Here is a 20,761-nt window from a genome sequence, read left to right on the forward strand (position 1 = left end):
CTAGGGCAAATGCTTGAACACAGCAGTTTATTACAAATTTTGAGTATGCAAATTGCAAGGCTAGAAAAAACATTCTGCTCAACACCACACAAGTGCACAGACAGATAGCACAGTGCAGCTTGCATGTGACTAAACAAAAAGTGTGATCAGTACGATCAAGAAGTGATCCTCGTCAGCTCTAACACAGAATGACAACTACATATCAAGTGAAAAATGTTGGCAGATAGAGTTTTTCCCACATTTAATTCCATTTGGGGAAAAAAAAAAAAAAAAAAAAAAAAAAAAAAAAAAAAGAGCTTGTCTAACAAACCAGTCAATTCACGTCTTCTGTGTGGCAAACTATTGTACAAACAGTACTGGCTCTGAAGTGACAGTAACTTGCATTTTGAGAGGAAAATGGTGTGCTACACCAACCTGGATCACTCAGGCCTCACATCTTCAGAAATAGAACAGTGCAGATTATAAAACTGGGTTACCTGTGGCCTCCTATCATTAGTACAGGAATAAAAAAGTGCTAGAAGGCTAGTGGGTCGAAATATTTATAGACTAAAACCTGCAGACAACATTTTAAGCTGAGGTCTCTGTGTTAGATGGCTGTCAAGGATGAACTGAAAACCTAATGAGAGCTTTCAGAATGGTATTTGTTTTAAAGCCCATCTCTCTAAATTGTTTTCAATTTAAAACAAGATCTAAACTGCTTTTTAGCATAAAATACATGCAGTTCTAACATGCAGTTTATTAATTCTTGATGAAATGTTTCAAAATACAGTATTTTTCACAATAATAATAAAAAATAATTATTTTCTAATGCGTTATGTAGCTCCTCCATCTTTATGGGGGTTTTGTTTTATTTGTTTGTTTTAACCTATTTACAAACCCTTCTGTCAAATGTATGATTGTTTAAATTATAAATCATAAATTATAGCTTTGGGGGTGATCACTTATAATGAAATTAAATCCCTTCTTATATCATATGAAATTATTTTAGGAGTGGTGGACAAGGCTACACGAGCCATATATCAGTTTTGTGTTTACAATATAAAGAGATGTACTGGAATACTTCCAAATACTTATTTATCATTTTAAAGACTTAGTAACATTAAGTAGTCCAATGGCCAATAATTGTCTAGTATCTAACAGAATAAGTAGGAGATTTATCCTGATAAGATTGGCAGGTTTTCTCTAGAAGACTAACCAGTTACTTGAACTGGAATGTAGTAACAGTTAAGAGAAACCATCTGCATTTAATACAACACTTTTTATTAAGGGATCCTAAAAGATTTTGTACACTGAGGACAGGAATGGTCCCTGTTTCATACAGGTGAATAATGTGTCAAAAAAATGTTACATAATTCATGTAAGTTCCTACAGGAGAAAGAGGCAAACGAATTTCTGACCTCTTGATTCTAGCAAACTCCTTTCTAAGAGGTCAATGCTCTTGACTTTGTGAACCTGTACAGGACATGTAACATAGCCCTGTACCCTGGGGAAAAGTGGCAGCTCACAATATTCAGGGTATGCAAGTGTAATTTCAAGTAATCTAGTAAAATAACTGTATTTATCTAGAGAATCTTCACTGGAATTTTTAAACTGAAAGTTTAGTCTTTTACAATTTAAGCAGTCAAGGATATAAAAACCAAACTGTCTATAAAAATTAGGATTTCTGTCTGTATTTGTTAAATTGTTGAGATGGTCTTATTTACTTAGGGCCCAACACTGGGATATCTGGTCTACTTGACTCTCTAACATCACTGGGTTTAGCATCTTCTTGAAAATACTGGCATTTTAGAGAAGAGTGCAAATAACCCCCAGGACGTAAATGGGCAAAAAGGACACTCAGAGTATCTTCCACAATGGCTTATGAAGAAAAAACAAAACCATACATTTATGTCCCATATACAAGTGAACATCCCCGCAACAAGTCAGTGGGATGATGCTGATTTACTCTTCAATGAAGTTACAGCTTAGGTTTACTTCAGTGAAGTTACAGTTACATTTTGACCACTAAGGGTTTGACTCAGAGAGACTCAGTCCAGCAAGTAATTAAAATTTTTGAGACAAACTATAAAATGTAGAATACTAATATCATGGATAGTGTTATAAGGCACTTGGCCTATATTTGTTCTAGCTCTTTACAATGGTAACTGTTCTTTCTGGCTAAGAGTACCATCTTAATTCAGACATTCCCTTGATGGAGAGCTCTTCCCTGCAGTGCCCTGGGAGGCCGCTGCACAAGAGCAGGGTGCCAGTAATTGGATTCTGATCTCAAAGAGCATACTACACCCTTGGTTTAAGTTGTGACATTCTCCAAATGAAAAGCATGCAACTACTTCTGAAGTGCAATAATTTCAACACAGAACAGGTTAACAGAGCAAGGCCCACCATCAGCTTTGTCATCATCATGTTATTTTTTTCAAAACAGACTAAAGGAAAAAAACGACAAAGTGCAACGTATGGGAAGTGTTTCAAGCGCTTTCTGGCCTTCTTTCTGGCTGACCACTGTGGACGTGTTCTCAATCATGTCACAAAAGATTAAGAGTGTCAGGCCTCACACTGCATCATTTTTCCTTGTTTTAACAGTGAAGTCACCTTTGACATTGGTGTACAACTGCTGTATTGCCCACTGTATTACTACTTGCCTGTTAAAATTAAGAAGCCTAGTATGGTCAGATAGTCTCTGAGACTCATATTAGATATATTTCAGCAGTTTATTTCTCTGCTCTCTCACCAGTCACTCACTAGTTTTTTTTTTTCAAGGCCTATATTCTTGAAATAGTGATAGTATGCAACCATTAACATTATTGTGAGTAACATTACAGCAGCAAGGGGAAAGAGAGCTTTTATCTACTCTCTGTATAACAAATTAATTAACTTTTTTTTTTCTTCTATAAAGATAACATTATGCAAGTTTAACTCTGTGTGTTCCTCTAGCTTTTAGTGAACAGAACACTCAGTTGTTTCAAGGAAAAGGAGCAAACAGTATTTACTGGATTATTTGCTATTCATTGTTTGACTTTGATGTCTAGAAAAGAATTTATACAATGGTCTTTTTAAATTAAATGATTTCCCTAAGTTTCCCTTAAGTAGCAGTGAGTTGATTTATAATATATTTTTTTTCTTATCTCCTCCATCTTAGTATTTTAACCTCCTATTTCTGCAAGTTTATTAATGACAAAAGTATTTTTTATTCTCCTTGTAAATGCTTTTTGGGGATAATTATTACATAATTATGTCTTTTAGTCTTGTTGACTCTCTTGACATGGACATTCTGATATAGCAGATGCATTTTGCCATGTCCTTTTCTTAATCTGTATTTGCCATGACTTTGTGCTCACTGACAACAGATGCTGAGATGTTTCTCACCTTTATTACTGATTCATCTGTCATAGCTGCTAAATTTGTCTGAAACACTGTGGTAGGAAGATACACTGGTAAGACAAAGTCTATGCCTCTCTGTTACCAAAGTTTTCCTATGATGTCATGATTTGCTATCTTTACCAATCCCCGACATTCCATGAAAGATATGAAAATGGAAAAAAGCAAGCAATAAGCAGACATTAGACAGAAAAGCAGAAACTTACACCCAACTATCTTCATCTCTGCATCAGAAAGAAAGAGGAAAGAATAAAGGGAAAGGAAAAGAAGAGAAGCCAGGAAATTAAGACAAGGAGAGAGAAAAAAAGAGAAAGAAACATCACTCACAAGTAGAAGATGAAGCATGCACTTTTCATCAGAGGATCAAAGTAAAAGACAGAATACTTATCAGCACATGGGGAAGGGAAGGGATGTCCTTTGGGGAACTGACAAACGCCATGCCTATGCAATAGATTTCTGATCAGCAAGTTCTGTATACAAATAAAGTTGCAATCCAAAAGGCAAGCAGCACATGCCTCATTGCTTTTATCTCTGGGGAAAGGTAAAATTGTCAGGATCAGATGGACAGTCTTAAACCCAGTACCAATTTAGAAAAGAGAAAAAAACAAACTACAAATGAACAAAACCCCACCATACCTCTTAATGAGGCTGGTTTGACTGATTCCCTTCTGATTCGGACAAAAAACCCCATAGTCTTTATGATGCTCTTCTCAGATCACAACACAGCAGGAAACAAAGAACATTTTATCTTTAGAAATGAAGACAGGCATGGTTATTTTGTAGGCTATTAGTCTTGTTCTGCATAACCATGCAAGATATAATCATATGAAGACCGGTTTCACTTTATTTCTTAATGATGACCTGCTACCACTTATGTTGCTCATATCTGAGGGAGGGAAAAAGAGGGCTTGATACAGGAACTAATGCTGCTGTTTAGAAAACAAAATGGGACAGGAGAACTGTGTGGTAAGTCACAGCTACAGAGTTTTAATGGTTAAGATGTGTACGTGTGAAAGGATTTCCTATTAAAAAAGAAAATGAAAATGTTAAAACCTGTGACCAAGAAGATTCACTTGAAATGCTAGCGCTATTTACTTTTTTAAAAATAGATTTCTTGGTTCAGCAGAATGATCACTGAATATTTTAACAATACTAGGTGACGTAGCCTTTATTAATTTATTCATAAAAACATTTTAAAATCACACTGCTTTGAAAAATCTGCATCCACTTGCAAAATACAAGTCATGAACTTTCTGTTCTCTTTTCTGAAAGAGGAAACCTTGTCTTTAATGAGAAAGCAACAGTTCTGAAGCAAAGCAAGGAAAAGGTAGTTTGACAAAGACAATTAAAGCGGCAGACATGGTTGAGAATTGCTAATGTGCATGACAGGCTTGGTTTTTTGTTTGGTTGGGAGTTTTCTTTGTTGTTTCCTTAGTGTTTTTTTCTCCCCCCAAAATGAAATATTTTCTAACTTTACACAATGCTAATAAAGTTAAGAAGGAATGTTTGACTCTGCCTGTAAGAACATAAGCACAAAGTAAATTATTGGCAATCCCTGTTCATGTAGCTTGTCTAATCCACCTGAAAGATAATTCACTCTACCCATATATTCTACCCTGGACATTAGATAAACCTCAGTTTGATCTACTGGTTTAAAAGCAAACAACAGGCTGTCACTTGAATCTGCTGTCACTTGATTAATGTCAAACATACAGTTTTTTTTTTTAAATAAAAATAAGTAATTAGAATGAAGACTGATGCATCAGTAAGATTACATTATACTTTAATCTCTTAAATTTTCCACAGATTTCGTTATTCTGGAGAACGCCCAGAATACTGAAAATTTTTGTTTGGAGCACCATTCATGGCTACCTCTCTCTTCACATCTCTACTCTGACAATGTCCTAATATATCATTACAATGAAAGTCTATTCACATTGGCTGCCTTTCTTCTCTTACCTGGAGTTTAAAGACAAACTGCCTTTCTCCACAAATATAAGCCTTTCTCTCTTTTTTTTTTTCTTCTTCCAAATACAAATGCCTAAAGCTCTGCAACTAAACTCTCTATATGCAGACCTCTTGTAGCCCCCTTTGAATTGAAGAGAACTTTTCACATGAAAGCTGCTAACCTGCTGCTTCGAGCCCTGGACAAAAGCATTGCCCAACACAGCAGAAGTACAGGGACTAGAGCCCACTATGCCAGCTTGTAGAAAGAAACTAGGGCCCAGAAAATGAAAAAACAATTAAGGGGAACACTGAGGCCATAAAGCTCTTCCTTAGGATTGTTAAAATTCAGTGGTCTGAAGCACCTGAGGGACAGCTCTATACATAGAAATGGAGGATGAAACAATTCTTGCAGGAGAATCAATTCACTTATACAGGTATGTAAATGTTATTTTTGACATTGACTTTTCTGGCTGTGATCTAGCTATTCTAGCTGACACATCTAGCTGTGATCTCAATTACAGCAGATCACCTTGCAGCAGCTGTGTCTGCACATCAACATTCAACATTTAATCTTTTCTGTATTTGATTGCTTTGGGTTAAGACTGGAACTAATATAAGGTCACTAAAAACTAAAATTTATAATTGTCTTTATAGCCCACTTACTCGGCTGCTCTATTACTATTATTTTCAAGTTCATTAGTAAATAAAATATAGACTGTTCTGAATCCTTCTACTTTAGTTTCTATAAATTCTTCCCACCTACTCCCTATTTTTATTGTGCTTTCTGAAGAACCTCCATAATGAGGCTACAACTACTTTTGATACTGATGTGTCACTGCAGTCTTTCAAGTAATAAAATCTGATACTTTTTCCATTATGCTTTCATAAAATTTCCCATGTCTGCAAAGTCATCCTTGGTCTTGGTTATAATGCATAGCAATGAGGTAGTATTTCAAATGCTTTACATGCAATATAATTAGTAAATCCATTTCTTACTACACTGTAAAAATTAAGACAGTATAATGCCAGGTTTTATATCTGTTGATTGCATGACTGGCTAGGTTCCAGTTTCTTTCCTAAATGAACTCTTGACTGTGCTGGGGCTACCTCAACTTGTGTCAAAACAAGAAGCATCCCAAGATGCTGCACCAGAAATAGGGAGCAAAGTACAGCAACGCTTCAGCCGAGACAGCTGCTGCATGGACTAGATGCTCTGTAAGGCCAGCTGGAAAATCAGACCAGATTTGCAGCCTCATGTATTATTAACCACTAGAAAAGGATCATGCTAACTTCAAAAATCAAGGTGGCAAAGTGGAAACTCTTTTTCCAGGCTTTGGATTATTGGGAAGAAGAAATTTCATGCATTTTAAAAGAAACATTCCTATGCTTATCATACACAATGGATATCTCATATTGGCAGGGGGTGGGCTGAATATCAATGCAATCTTTCAAGATCACCTTCTATACCTGTGAATTTAACAGCCTGTGTTACTGTAATGTTTGTTGATGAAAGTGTTTCAGTATGCCTCCCTGAATCTGGAATCGGCATTTACTGATAAGTAAGACAACTCTTCTATTACTCATCTTCAAGTAAAGCACCCATCTCAGTGGCACTTGTCTAGGCACGTATGAGAAAAAAAATGACCAATATTTTCAGATTAGAGCAGTTATATTTACCTGGCATTATAACATCAGGAAAACCCAGCTTTCTGGTAACAGAAACACCTCTGTTAAAGATCATGGGGTTTTCCCTTCGAATCTGCTCCATGTCGCCACGAAGAAGCTGAAGAGATATTATAAGTCCTGGAAAAAACAAAAATGTTCCTTTTTTCAGACCTAAGAATTAGATGTCTGTATATATAAGGCATGCGGGTAAAATAATGCTTTGCTTCATAGTTAATTTAATAAAAACATAAATACAGAGTTATTTTCTCCCTTGGAGTACTTTAAAGCTGAAATGGAAGAAACAGAACTGCTTTAAGGGATCAGTTAAGACTATGACATTATGTTAAAATAAATTTTTAAAAAATCGGAATACTTAATTTCACAGAGATGTCACATGTTACAGTGAAGTACTTAGCATTATTTCTATTTGTCACATTCAGCGGTTACAACACATGTATGAGCAGTGTCACCTCCATCTGAACTACTGCATGACACTGCCGCAGAACATCTCTAAAGTGTCTTTAATCCCACTTAGTACCACAAAAAGAATAAATCTCAAGCATATCTGTTCCACTTGTTTCTTTAACTACTTCATATAGGAATATTGATTTTAATGAAATTCCCTTCAGTATCTCAACATGTTTCAAGAGTACCAACTGGTCAAACTGACTTCAGCAACCAGCTCTTTCAATGCAATCCTTTGTTCAGTGTACCAACTGAATAGCTTGACTAGGAATAATTACATGGTTAATCTTCAGTACAACTGCTTTCTCTAGCTGCTTTTAATTTACAGCATATTACACCCCTAAAATGAGGATAATGTACTGGTGAAGTTACAAAGTCAAGCATTTTGATACCAGAACATGCCAGGATTGAGATCAACCATGCAGGCTTAGTCTCATCTGCTGAGCATATATTACCGGCTTCACTTATCAATGTGAATTACGTTCACATAGTAATTTTCCTCAATCTTTATCTCACTCAGTGAATGATAGTTAGTCTACAGTTTGTTTCTATTCTTTCTGTTCTCTCTCTGGAACAACACATACAAAACCAAACACTGCCTTGTATACATATTCTTGCATGAGCCATCTAAAGTTCTGCTATTTCCTAAGCTTGATGTATGGGCTTTGTGAACAATGTTTAGTTGCCATTTTGTTAGACAAGTTACTAGGGGAATGAAACCAGTAATATCACGTACTTCCCACCCACTTTCTGCTCTCTTTCCTTGAAATAATTTTCAAGCTTGTTGTTTGGCTTCATCCAAATTTGGAAAATTAGTAGATATCTAGATAACATGAAGATTGTATAAATTTTATGAATACTGCAAGTTGGGATAAAAAAAAGAGCATAAAGTCTTAAAACAAAGGAAAAGGGAGACCAATCAGCCAGCTGGACAATCAGCATGTATGTACTCAAAAGCTGCCAAAACATGGACTTACAACTGTCCAGCTAAGTAGGCATAAGAGTGCTGCAAAGTACTGCATGGAAAACAGAGGCTTTATAATAATGGAAAAAATTCAGACCCTTTGAATATCATTGTATGAGTGTACATCTGTGTGTGTATGTGTTACAGAACACAGAATAGGACACAGGAGACAAGTTCATTAGAAATCAGTCTTGACTATTTTTGCCGCTTACAGAAAAACTTGTTCATTTTATATCCTCTTTTGCTATAAAAAACAAACAAATTCAAAAAATTCCATCATTAAGGACTGGAGCAAATTTGGAAGTTAAGACCCCCCCACACCCCCAGTACTTAACAAACAGCACAGGAATTAATCTTTAAAAGTCAGTTTCCCTAGGGGTGACAGAATATCTAATTTTCCAGCATGGTATTACATATACTACTTACGTGATACACTCCCACATATTCCACCCCAAAAAACTTCAGACTAGCTTCTTGCTCTCCCCAAGAGTTTTTGTAAATCTACTCTCCAGTCCTCTTTTCTACTCAGTCTATCCTTTCATTTTTTTTTCCTGTTCCTTGCAGCAGATCTGAAGGGCTAATTTTACACAACACCTGGGAAGGTGGGGAGAGAAAGAACCAGAAAGCTTTTCTTCAGGGAAAAAGTCACACTTATGATTTGAGCATTTTCTCACTTTAAGAGCAGGTTCTGAGAGGCCCAAATTGTATTACTTACGCTTAAATCATGTCAGCCTGCAATCCTGCCCCTCCCACCAGGACAATACCTCTGCCAAGTTTCAACCTCTTATTCCAGAGATGCACTAGATCTCAATGAAATGTTTCAAATAATTATTTTAAAAAGCCAAAGACAAGGGTAAAAACCTATATATTTCCCTTTCTTTCTGCTCTTCAAAAAAGCTCATGGTTGGAAAAATAAAAGTTTTAGGCAGACACCTGGCATTAGAAATAAATGCAAGCAGTCCAAGTTTTCAAAGTTATAAACAATTCAAGAAAAAGTTTTAATGGTAAGTGGTGGATGACCTTAACTATAACAGGAGGAGCAGCGGGGAAGGAGACCAGCTTTGTATCTAATAAAATTCAAAACCCCAAAATCGTTCTGTTTGCTTATTGCTGTGCTTAATATCTTCTATGGGAGTGTGAACTGCATATTCCACTATAGTATCTCAATACACAAACAAGTGAAATTAAGACAGTATCAGTATTTGGACATGAGTATGCCAATGAATCAGGTAATGAATGCAAAACTAGCTGTTACAAAGCAGAACTGTATCTTATTGGCTGGTTCATATGGAATGGAACAGTAATAGCATCTCTGAATTAGTGAACTACAGAAATCATTAAATGAGGTAACACGATAGGACAAGATTTACTTGCCATATTTATATGCCATTAGCTAGGAGAATAAAAATGGATTTGAAAGGTGGCAAAAACTCTGCCAAAACAGTTATTCTCCTCAACTATGCAATGAAGCATTTTGTATTGAAATTATTACAGAAAGTCTTACTGATAACTAATTCGTAGGTACGAAAACACTGCTTATTTTCTGGACAATCTGAGTTTTCTGAACAGTCAGACAAGTATGCTAGACAAATTTAACCTCTGGCTTTGCTTTGGTTGACAAGGATGCATGGTATCCTCAGGAGAACAAGTCTTAGATATGTGTTGTACCTGGAATTTTCAAGGGGATACATACAGGATGAAAAGGAAGACCGTTTTACTCAGGGAAAATCCGATTAATAAAATTACGTTCTTCATTTTGTGTGCAGCCAAGTCTGGTCACAGTAACTTAAGACAGTGTCACAAAAACCCCAACTTTTAAAGGAGTCTGGCCAATGCTGACTGCTGCTTATATTGTATCCTCCCATGGGCTAGCAGTTTTCACAAGCATGAATACACTCGGTAACTCTAACAGCCAATAAGTGATAGTTGTCTCCACTGCTGACCTCCCTTGAGATAAAATAACATTACAGATATAATGATGAAGGAAATGTAATATGCTGAATTAATATTATTGTCAGCCATATCTGTGAAGGAAAGATATCAGGCGTTTGATTTTTTTTAAATTCCTGGTTAAAGTGGCAGATGCAATATAGATTTTCACCTGTAAACTGAATGTGAATGAGTTTTAGCTAAACTTTTAAATGACCACAAGTAGAGAAATTCAGCTATGCATGTCTCGCATCTCCCTGAATTTGGCTGCTATAATTAACAGTTTCCTAAAGGAAATCTTCCGCTGTTATTATGACAAAAATGTATAAGTAAATATTTACCATAGTTTGAGCTGGGCGCTGTGTATTTGGTGCTGGACTTGCGTATAATATTTTCATGGATCTGGCACCATTCATTTTCATTGTTACACCTAAAATAAAAGAACACTAATTCAAGTTAAAAGCTTTCTGCTGAACCATATTAGAACAGGAGAGTCAACGGTGCTGTAGCGATAACATGAAAGGTTGTGGGGTTTTGATGAATGAGAGAAATCCCACATAACTCTTGTTTTTAAAAGTGGAAGGACACAAAACATTCCCTAATAGTTATCTCCTTTTTATGGACACTTTGGAGCCTGTGGTGACATTTCTGTCATCAAAACCATTGTTTCACTCTTCGTATTATGACAGAACAAAGAAAGGTCTGGGTATCCTATTTGAATTCTGTGCATGTAGAAAACAAATTTTAAGCTGAAATTAACTGTTGCCATATATATTATTTTTAATTAGGAAAAAAGTTAAAGAAAAGTGAAAATTGAAAGAATAAATAAAACCCTGGTGGTTTTTTTAGTATCTCAAGTATTTACATAAAAACTTTTGCTTACCTACATAGTTTACAGAATGCCTTGAAACATGATGCAACCCCCCCAAACTGTAGGACAAAAATATATAACAACATAAAGTAAGCTTCTGCATGTATATCATCTTCTGAAGGAGAATTTCACAACCATTTATTCATTTATATGAAATTTTAATAAGCATTTGTAAATACTGTTATATTTCACATTCAGTTACATTACCATCTGTTAATACTCAGTAAATTTCTAGGATAGAAATTACAATATAATTGTCAACAGATTTCTCATATTTGCACTCAATATTTTTTCACCAGGAAAAATTCAGTTGCTAATATCAGTTTCAATAACTTGGTGTGTGAATTCTAACCTTGTTCAAACAATGTTCAGGCAGGGTATCTGGCTGCACTGCCTTTGATCAGACAATCAGATTCAAACCCACTAGATGTACATCTTTCTAAGTCCGCCACTTCATGGCAGCACCTATAAATAAAATTGTCCTAAACATTTCTTACTATCTTTCCTGTTAAAGGCTCATCTTGAACATGAAGGAGAAGTGGAACAATGGCTGCTGCGGGAGGATGTTCAGCACATTGTCCAGGTATGAAATCCATCAAGATGAGTCAGCTGGAAAGGCTCTCTGGATCCCTTTAAAGTCTGGAATGGGTTACTGCCTTTGGTCATACAGGACTCATTATGGGGATGCTGGGGTAGGGCATTTGGGGATTGTTCAAAACTTAATAATGAACTGTAGGGAAACAAAGGGATAACAGTATAAAATTACCCATTTATATGTAAATAGGTGGCCTGTCTGGCCATGCCCTGTGTCTGAACTGAGTGTCTCACACCAGGGACTGGAAGGATTTGTAGTGCATATATGTGAACATGTTTTCCACTAACAAATTGTTACCCTGATAAATCAGAGAGGAAAATAGGATGAGACCTTTGGGGCCGTATGTATCTGTGTGAGCGTGCACTTTCTGCCCATGCTGATCTGCACGGCTGGCTGTATGTGTCTGTGTTGTGTGTATGTACATGTGGGATACAGGCTCAGCCTCGCACCCGGCTGGATCTGAGGGCATGAAGCTGTGGCAGCCTGACCTCTGTCTGGCTACTGGATTCAGCAGCTCCTAACATCTCCCGTCACCATCCCGATGCCCTTAGCAATTTTGGATACTTTGGACTAATTGCGTGACATCGCACACATCTATGTGAGAATTTCCTTCTGTTTGCTTGTTTTATGGCTAACTTCCAAGTCTTTCCTTCGTTCTTAACCTTTCTCAGGATTGTTTCCTCAAATTGGAATACATTAGCTTCAAAATACAAGTTAATGAGACTTATAAAGACAACAATAAGATATGAGGGTAACAAAGAACAGGCTACGTTCTCTGCTGCAGCAAGATGCCATTCTATCATGGCAAAAATCAGACTGTGTGGAGTAAAAAGTCAAACTAAGTATCTCTTACTTCTCCATTTCATGTCTTATGTATAAATATTTTGAAGTGGAGCAATATTAAAAAACAAAACAAAACAAAACTCTGTAAATCATTATCGCTGTAGATATTCTCATTACTTTGATGGCAAGATTCTGCAGAGAGAATTAGGGACACTGCAGCATTTGGAAATTACATTGTGATAGAGATGGCTGAGAGCACCAGCAGCAGATGTTTCAGTTTCCTTTCCAGTCAGAGAGAAATACAGATTCCTTGTAATGACAACAGAATAAAAAAAAAATCATGTGAGCAGAGCACCAACAAAGCAGGCAACAGAACAAGAACACAACTGGATGCTTTCTTCTTTCTGGATCTTGGGCACCTGAGTCAGAAGTGCCACCCTTCTGTTCAGGATAGAAAGCCAAAAATGCAAGAATTGCAGTGCCACTGGGAAAGTATTCAAGGAAACAAGCCCCGTGTTCTGAGTCCATAGGATACTGTCCCATTGTATGAGACACATACACACAGAGGGGGCGCAAAGAATTGAACTGTCCCTCTTGACTAAGCTATTACACAAAAGATAACCCATACAATTTTCTTTCTTGTGAGCTGTGTTTTTAATGAAAGTGACTATGGCTGTTGTGTTCAGCACTGGATTCAGTGTCATCAGCATCTACAGAGGTCTCCTGGTTCTGTCTATACAATAAAGCTGCTCATCAGATACAGGCAGATCTTCAGTTTCATTAAGTTTCCTTGTTTCTGGACAATAACTAATGCCTAAGCTCTTCCACAGAGTTTATATATTAACTTAGATATTCAAAGACAACACAGCTCAGGTATTAAGACAGTGGTAAGGACCAAAATGTAGGCATCATATAGGTTTTGCAAGCACCGAAGCATTTTTCTAACTTACCATTTTGGAAAATAAAAAATCCCTACGTATATATAAATTCTTACTGAGCTACATTACTGTATCATATTTTATATATATCTCTATACTTCAGGACTTTTTTCATCCTGCAACTTTTACTCAACTCAAAATCTTACTCCCACAAAAAGGAGCCCATGCTATATGTTTAGTGAATTTCCCAAACCTTTTCACAAAGCAAAGACAGTCTTTATCCATTAAACTTTCTCCACTGATGTGTTCAGAACTATATTTTGTAAATTACTGTTTACACAACATACCAGTATTTAATATTTGCTTATATGTCTCTACTGTCAGTTGGGAAAAGACATTACTTGGCAGGTGTTAGTCTGGATCTAGAATATTGTGCTCAGTTTTGGGTTCTCCAATACAAAACAGACAATTGCAGAGAGTCCTGTGGATGGGCAGGTGGCTGGAGCAGGAGAGGCTGAGGGGCCTGGGCTCTCTCAGCCTGCAGGAGACAAGGCAAGAGGGGGAGCACTAACAGCTGCCTTCCAAGACTGGCAAGCAGTTATTAAAAAAGCCAGCCAGATTCGTCAGTGGTGCATAGTGATTTGATGTAAAGCAACAGGCATAAACCCAGGCAAGAAAGGTTCAGCCTGGATATTAGAAAAAGATTTTCCATGAGGACAGTCAAGCATGACTGGAACAGGTTGTCTGGAGAGGCTGTGCAGTCTCCATCCTTGGATGCTACTGAGACAAGACTAGATAAAGCCCTGAGCATCCTGGTCTGGTCTCACAGCTGGACTTGCTCTGAGAAGGAGGTTGGACTAGAGAGGCCCCTGTCACCCTGAATTAGGATTCTTACTCATCTTAGCATCAATGCCACATGACTTTATTTGCACTTGTGTATGTAAACCTGTATAACCAACCTGCTAAACTCACTAAGCTTGAACAGAATCATACCGGGCAAAAAGTGCCATCAGTGCTATAGCCTGTTACCACATAATGGAGGGACATACTGAATGTTATGAAGTACTTTAGCGTAAGCACAGCTGAAATAACAATTTTACTAGTATAATAGTCTGACTGAAAAACAAAAATGGAACCTTTATCACAAACAGTGCTATTGGTTAGAAAAGAAAAAGAAGCAAAACCAGTATGTTGATCAAGTCTAATTGCCTTTTAAACTCAACTGTGCTTATTTAAATCACAACTGCAAGATTTAAAGATTCCCCATGACTTCAGCAATTTTTAACTCAGCAACAATAATGAATCTTATTTTTCCTGAAGTGCAACTGAATTAAACAATGAAATTAAACTTCTGTCCTACTGACCCTTGAAAGTACAAAATAACCCCAACCAAACACCAACAAAAAAACCCAAAGACTATAAGCCTTGAGCTCCTATCAAGACAGGGGTCTTGAAAAATAAGTTACTTCACAGAACCATAGAACTTCTCCCAAGCATATTAACATTTTTTCCCTTTTTTGTTTCCCCCCCAAGAGTATGTAATGTCAGCAAAATCAGGGTAAGATACGAATCAGCTGCTTTAAAGACAGTAGGGATTTTTTTGTCTGCTGTATAATGTAACTAAAGAATAGTATGGCAAAAGGAATCAAGGCTATCTAGAACAAATAGTAGGTGGTAATCGGGTTATCGGGTTCAGTTAGATTGGGAATATCCCACCTGAAATTTTAGCTCCAGCTATCTCAACATTCCTCCTTTCACCGCAGTGACTTTAGGTATCAGACATCTCAGCTGATTGTTAAAAACGTACAAACATTAAAAAACCAAAGCTTCTCACGCTGGCAATAGGAGATACTACTTGGGCAGGGTACGTGAGCAGCCAGGCTCTGAGGTTGTTGGATTAGGGATGTCAGTACCTCCCTGTCTCTTCCCGTTCCTGTTTATGGACCTGTTGTTCATAAACTTGTCCGATTCCCTTTGGATCTGCTAGTACTGCCTGTCTTCACAACATCCTGTGGCTGTACAACCCAGAAGATCATTACCTGCTTTATTAAGAAGTACTTTCTTCCATCTTCTCCTGCAAATTTCACTGAGCATCCCTCATTCTTGTACTGTTGTATTCAGTAAATGACAACGTACCCTCCACAATGATTTTATAATCTTAGTCGTATCCCTTCCCACCACAATTTTTCTCCTCTTCAAGCTGAAGCTCCCTGCATTCTCAATCTCTCTAAGAAATTACTCTATGCCATTAAAGATTTTAGTTGCTCTACTCCATACCTTCTGTAACTACTATATCCTTTTTGGGAGGAGAGATCAGCTATTCACACAGTAACTCAAGACAGGTCAGCACTGAAGTGACCCTCCAGAATTAACAGTATAGCAAATTGACTGTATTTGAACTCCCCAAAACAACCTGCGAAAACCAGAACACAACAGAGCTGAGACATTAATGGATGGTACAAAAGCCCTTTCAATAACTGTGGTGTTCCGTGCTACTAATGAACAATAAGTTTACTCGTCAGGAAAAAAATAGTAATTATCTTCACATTGCCAAGACATTAAAAGTCGTTTGTCCTACTGCAAATAATATTATCCTTAAAGTAGAGCGATAACCTATAGGACAAATTCTATACCATCCTCCATCCTCACAGCTGAGACTACAGAAAATTTCTAACCTCTGATCATTTTTTAGTTGCTGTACCAGGCTCTGGAGTGCAAGTTAAAATAGATTTCAGCCTCCAATGACTTATGCCTGCGAATTAACCTGGAACAAAGTTATCCCAAAATCAATGGACTGTAAAGATAGCTTAGAGCTAGTTTTGTACTGACTACCAATGTAAGCTGCACTTTACATTTCCTGAATACAAAGGAGAAGAATATTCTTCCCAAATTTGAAATGCTGGCCTGAAAACACTTGCTTGTAATACATTTTATTGTGTTAACATTTTACTTGTCTAAATACCAAATATATTACAAAATACATTTCTTGTTTAAATAAGAATTTTCTCCTGAGCCATCCATTACCTTTTCAGGTTGGCTGGTTCTACAGTAAATTTATCATTTGGAATGTTTGCCATACTACATCAGACCCTGATGTCAAACAGATGGGGACAGAAATGCAATGTATGCTCTTGTCCAGCTGGGCAAATAGCAACAACTGAGTATCAGAAGGGAAAGGCATTCAGGCAATACACCACATTAATAGGAAGGAATTTTAAGAGCTAGCGCTGGAGAAGAAGAAAAATAAAGGATTGAGAGAAAATAGCACAAAAAGTAAAATTGAAAAAAAAGATAACATGAAAGAGAAATACATGAGGTTTTTAGGGGAATAGGAGGATTGACACAGAGTAACATTCAGTGAGCAAAAAATTCCATTAAAGATAAAAATTTATATAAAAATATGAAATCAAGTGACCTCAAAAAAAAAAGGATCAAGAATTTAGTTTCCATCTCAATTCTAAAATATTTTACATGTATATTATTAAAAAGAATTATAAGTAAACCTTCATGCTTTTACATAATAAGCTTATAACCAGAACTGCAGTACTATATCCTCTTAGTAAGATTATAACATGACTGCAGGATTAACAAACTGGAAAACCTGTATTGTGAGAAAGAAGTATTTCTCAGACATAAATCTTTAACAATAAGGCAGCAAGCTGAGAAAGACTGGAAGCAAATTGATTACTTTTTTTTCTCCCTGTAAGCATTCTCTCTTATGGATCCAGGAAAGGTCTCCATTGAAACATCATGTATTTGTTTCAGCCTCTGTTGGGTTTGTCTCAAATTTTTTCCAGCTTCTCCCCATGAAAAGGCTTTTCTGGCTGTATTCTGACTGTCTCATCTGTGGCAGCAGTAAGCTTTAGCCAGATAGTGTGCAAAAAGAATGCTTTTTACTGCCCCTTTAAAAATACAAATACACATCCCTCCTTATTTCATATTTATGATGTTTTCGGGTAGGCCTGAGGCATTTTAACAATAATCAAAATGAGAGCAGCAGGTAAGAAAATAAGTTTAGTGTTGTTTAAGCATTCATATACAATTTTAAAATTACAAAGGAGAAAAATCTGTCATTTCAATTTTAGTCTACAAAGCAAGAAAAGGTAAGTTAGCTAAAAGAAAGTGCAAAGAGAAGATTCAAGGAGATAAATCTTTCTGTCATGGAAGACCAACAGCTATTAAAACTCCAAAAGGGAAGAGCCGGTGCCCTTTAGATATATCCATTTTCCCTTTTGAAGATTCTTGTTGGAGGTTTACAGAGCAATAATATAAAAGAATGATGTACAAAACTTACAACAAGCCAAATGAATGATAATAGCGATAAAAAATTACAAGCATCTGATTAGAGTTGAATTCTGTTATGGGGTCTAGTTTCTCTCTGGAAACGCAGTAATGGCTGCGCGTGGATGTTGAAAACAAAGGGTATGGGGAAGCAGATGTGAAGAACAACAGCTGGAATAAACCTACTCAAGCATTTAGGCAGATACAGCTGGTACTTCGGGGTGGTGTGAAGAAAATTCATATTAACAAAACACTTCAGATTAAGAGGAAGAAAAGGGAAGCTCTCTGTTTTTTTAATCATAATACTAGGACTTTGTATTGCTCTAACTGGCTGCATGATTTTATTTGTCACTGGCAAATGGAGAGGTCTGGTATTTTGCAAGTTTTTTCTCTCCTATTTTTCAGTGAATAAGACGCTAAAGACGCATTAAAAGGGCATCAAAACAGAAATCTGATATTCAGAATGTTCCATTACTGTGAACATTCAAAATGTTATAGTTACAATATATTAAGACCATATCTACAAGGCCAATATTAACATAAACTATATAACCAGAAACCACTGGTTTGAGATAAGCTAAAACTGAATGGTGACAAAATGCCAAGATTATCCAGATTCTACTGACAAAGAAAAGAAAGACGACTATTTTCTTCCCTGTAGCTTGACATTTTTGCTACAGTTTTCATAACTGTTGGCAAAATAAGAATGTAAGAGCTGACTCTGAAAGACTTTTCTTTGGACTTAGAGTTTTCTAATGTATGAACAGAAATCCAAGAATCTTTCAGTGAACACTGAAAGTCATTTTTTCATTTATAGTTTCCTTTGAATGTCAGATTTTCTACTGCTGAATGTACTTATCAAAGAATAACAAAGTTCTATAACCCCCACAAATTATATTATTACTCAAAATAGTGGCCACAGACCACAAAGTAATGTCAGTTGTATCTCAACCCATCTGCAGAGCAGATCTTGCCAGTATTTATCCGCACCGACAAGAGATTTAAATAATCTCTACAGCCTCCAGACAGTTTGTCTGTGGCCTCTTTATTACAACTGTGAGACCACATTTCATAATAAGAATTTGCTAGTTCAAAGATCAAAATCACAAATAACTGAAGATAGATTCTTGCTCAAAAAATAATGACTTGCTTTGAGTGTTTTGGTCACGCACTGCTGACTTCACTTGCTTTCCAGTTCTTTTGTTGGTCACCATGACTGACAAGGAATAGGAGATTTGGCGTGAGTAACTATTCCCTTCATCAGGTGAAATACAGTATATTTCTTTGGGTTTAAGTTTAGTATATTTTAAATAGATCACATTAATAAAAGTGAAGCTTTGCATGTCACATAGATTTGGGCAATATTCAATAATTTTGGAAGCATTCCACATATCTGAAACATCTGTGATCATATTCATTAGTTTCTATGAGTTTCTGGAATAATAAAGGAGCAAAACACATTGCCAACAGCACTAGTCTACCTCGTGAGGAGGATAAAGCAGCAAATGTAGTTTGTGTCACCTTGATATTTAATATCTCTTTAATGTCTCATCACCCACCATATACACGGTGGTTTTCCTAATTTTTTCCCTTCTGGGAGTTACTCACGTGTAAACTTTGAGAACAAAATCCTTCTCTTCTTTTATTTCAGAGATTGACTGAAGTACATCCATGATGCTCAATACTGCACAGCCATAGGGGCGACGATAGTGTAAATGAGGGGGTCCTTTTTTTGAATCATTTAGCAACATGCGGCCTGAAATTAACAGAAATTTAAAATATTAGAGATTCACATGCAGCCATTCAGTCTATTCTGTTCTATTTTCCCTCCAAGTATGCACACCTACAGTAGATTTCAACTACAGCTTGCAGTCTTTCCTATACTTCTGTATGGGCTCTGGCTGAGATGGAGCTAATTTCCCCCCATGGCAGTCCTCACATTGCTGTGCTGTGTATTGGTGGCTACAAACGTGTTGGTAACACACCAGTGTTTTGGCTACTGCTGAGCAGTGCTCGCACAGCATCAAGGCTGTCTCTCCAACATTTCCCCCACCTCACCCAATAGGCTGTGGATGGCCAAGATCTTGGGAGGGGACACAGCCAGGAGAGCTGACTCAAACTGACCAAAGGGATATTCCATACCATATGAGCTCTGCTCATCAATAAAAGCCAAGAGAAAGGAGGAGGAGGGGGGCATTTGTTATTATGATGTTTGTCTTCCAGAGCAACTGCTATGCATACTGAAGCCCTGCTTCCCAGGAAATGGCTGAACATTGCCTGCTGATGGGAAGTAGAGTGTAAATCTTTTGGTTTTCTTTGCAGCTGCACACAGCCTTTGCTTTTGCTTTAATAAACCGCCTTTATCTTGACACGTGAGTTTTTTTACATCTTATTTTCTCCCCTATCCTGTCCTGCTGAGGAGGGGAATGATAGAGCAGCTTGGTGGGCACCTGGCACTCAGCCATGGTCAACCCACCACAAGTTCCCACTCTTTTTTCTTCTTACACTGTTTCAAATCCAGAGGTCCATTTGAACCTACCTGACCCACTGGGCTACTCCGATTAAAGCACATCACCTCATTTAGCTAACAGAACACTCAAGGGCAAAGTGAACGCCGTCATGTCTGGTCATCTTTGATTTGCAGCTCCATGACATGTATTTGCATCCAGCAGGGCTGACTACAAATCATATGCTGAATGAGCTAAGAATACAGCTTGTACTCCCCTCTCTGCATCCACACAGAGATTCACTGTGGTCCTTCCATTATTTACATAAATTTTCACTTTATACAATTGCTTTAAGGTAATGTATTATATATTGTGTCATTTATCATGTTTGTCTTGGAGTGCATAAAAGAGAATTCTGAGGTACGAAGCTGTTCAATGATTAACTTATTGTTAAAGCAGTTTTTAAATAGAGTAAAAAATGCCAAAACCAGAAAAATCACTAAAATAATCTAAGCCAATTTGTAACACTACACATAATAATTTGTCCAGCACTTCTTGCAT

At 37.0% G+C, this 20,761-nt stretch overlaps 1 protein-coding gene across 15 annotated transcripts in view; it reads right to left on the bottom strand.

Moving 5' to 3' along the window:
- The window catches only part of DOCK3 (dedicator of cytokinesis 3), a 221,282-nt gene that overhangs the window by 81,105 nt on the left and 119,416 nt on the right, over positions 1-20,761 (bottom strand). For 10 of the 15 annotated variants that reach the window (XM_042799357.1, XM_042799355.1, XM_042799354.1 and 7 more), the window contains exons 12-15: positions 19,362-19,509; positions 10,687-10,775; positions 7,000-7,125; positions 3,582-3,599 (exon numbers count right to left, since the gene is read on the bottom strand). In XM_042799357.1, coding sequence (XP_042655291.1) covers positions 3,582-3,599; positions 7,000-7,125; positions 10,687-10,775; positions 19,362-19,509 — 381 coding nt within the window. The remainder of the gene's footprint in view (positions 1-3,581; positions 3,600-6,999; positions 7,126-10,686; positions 10,776-19,361; positions 19,510-20,761) is intronic. The other 5 variants (XM_042799365.1, XM_042799360.1, XM_042799358.1 and 2 more) reach the window with 1 other exon arrangement.

The sequence above is a fragment of the Tyto alba genome, unplaced genomic scaffold (assembly GCF_018691265.1).
Source record: "Tyto alba isolate M040663 unplaced genomic scaffold, T.alba_DEE_v4.0 Super-Scaffold_3, whole genome shotgun sequence".
Lineage (NCBI taxonomy): Eukaryota > Metazoa > Chordata > Aves > Strigiformes > Tytonidae > Tyto > Tyto alba.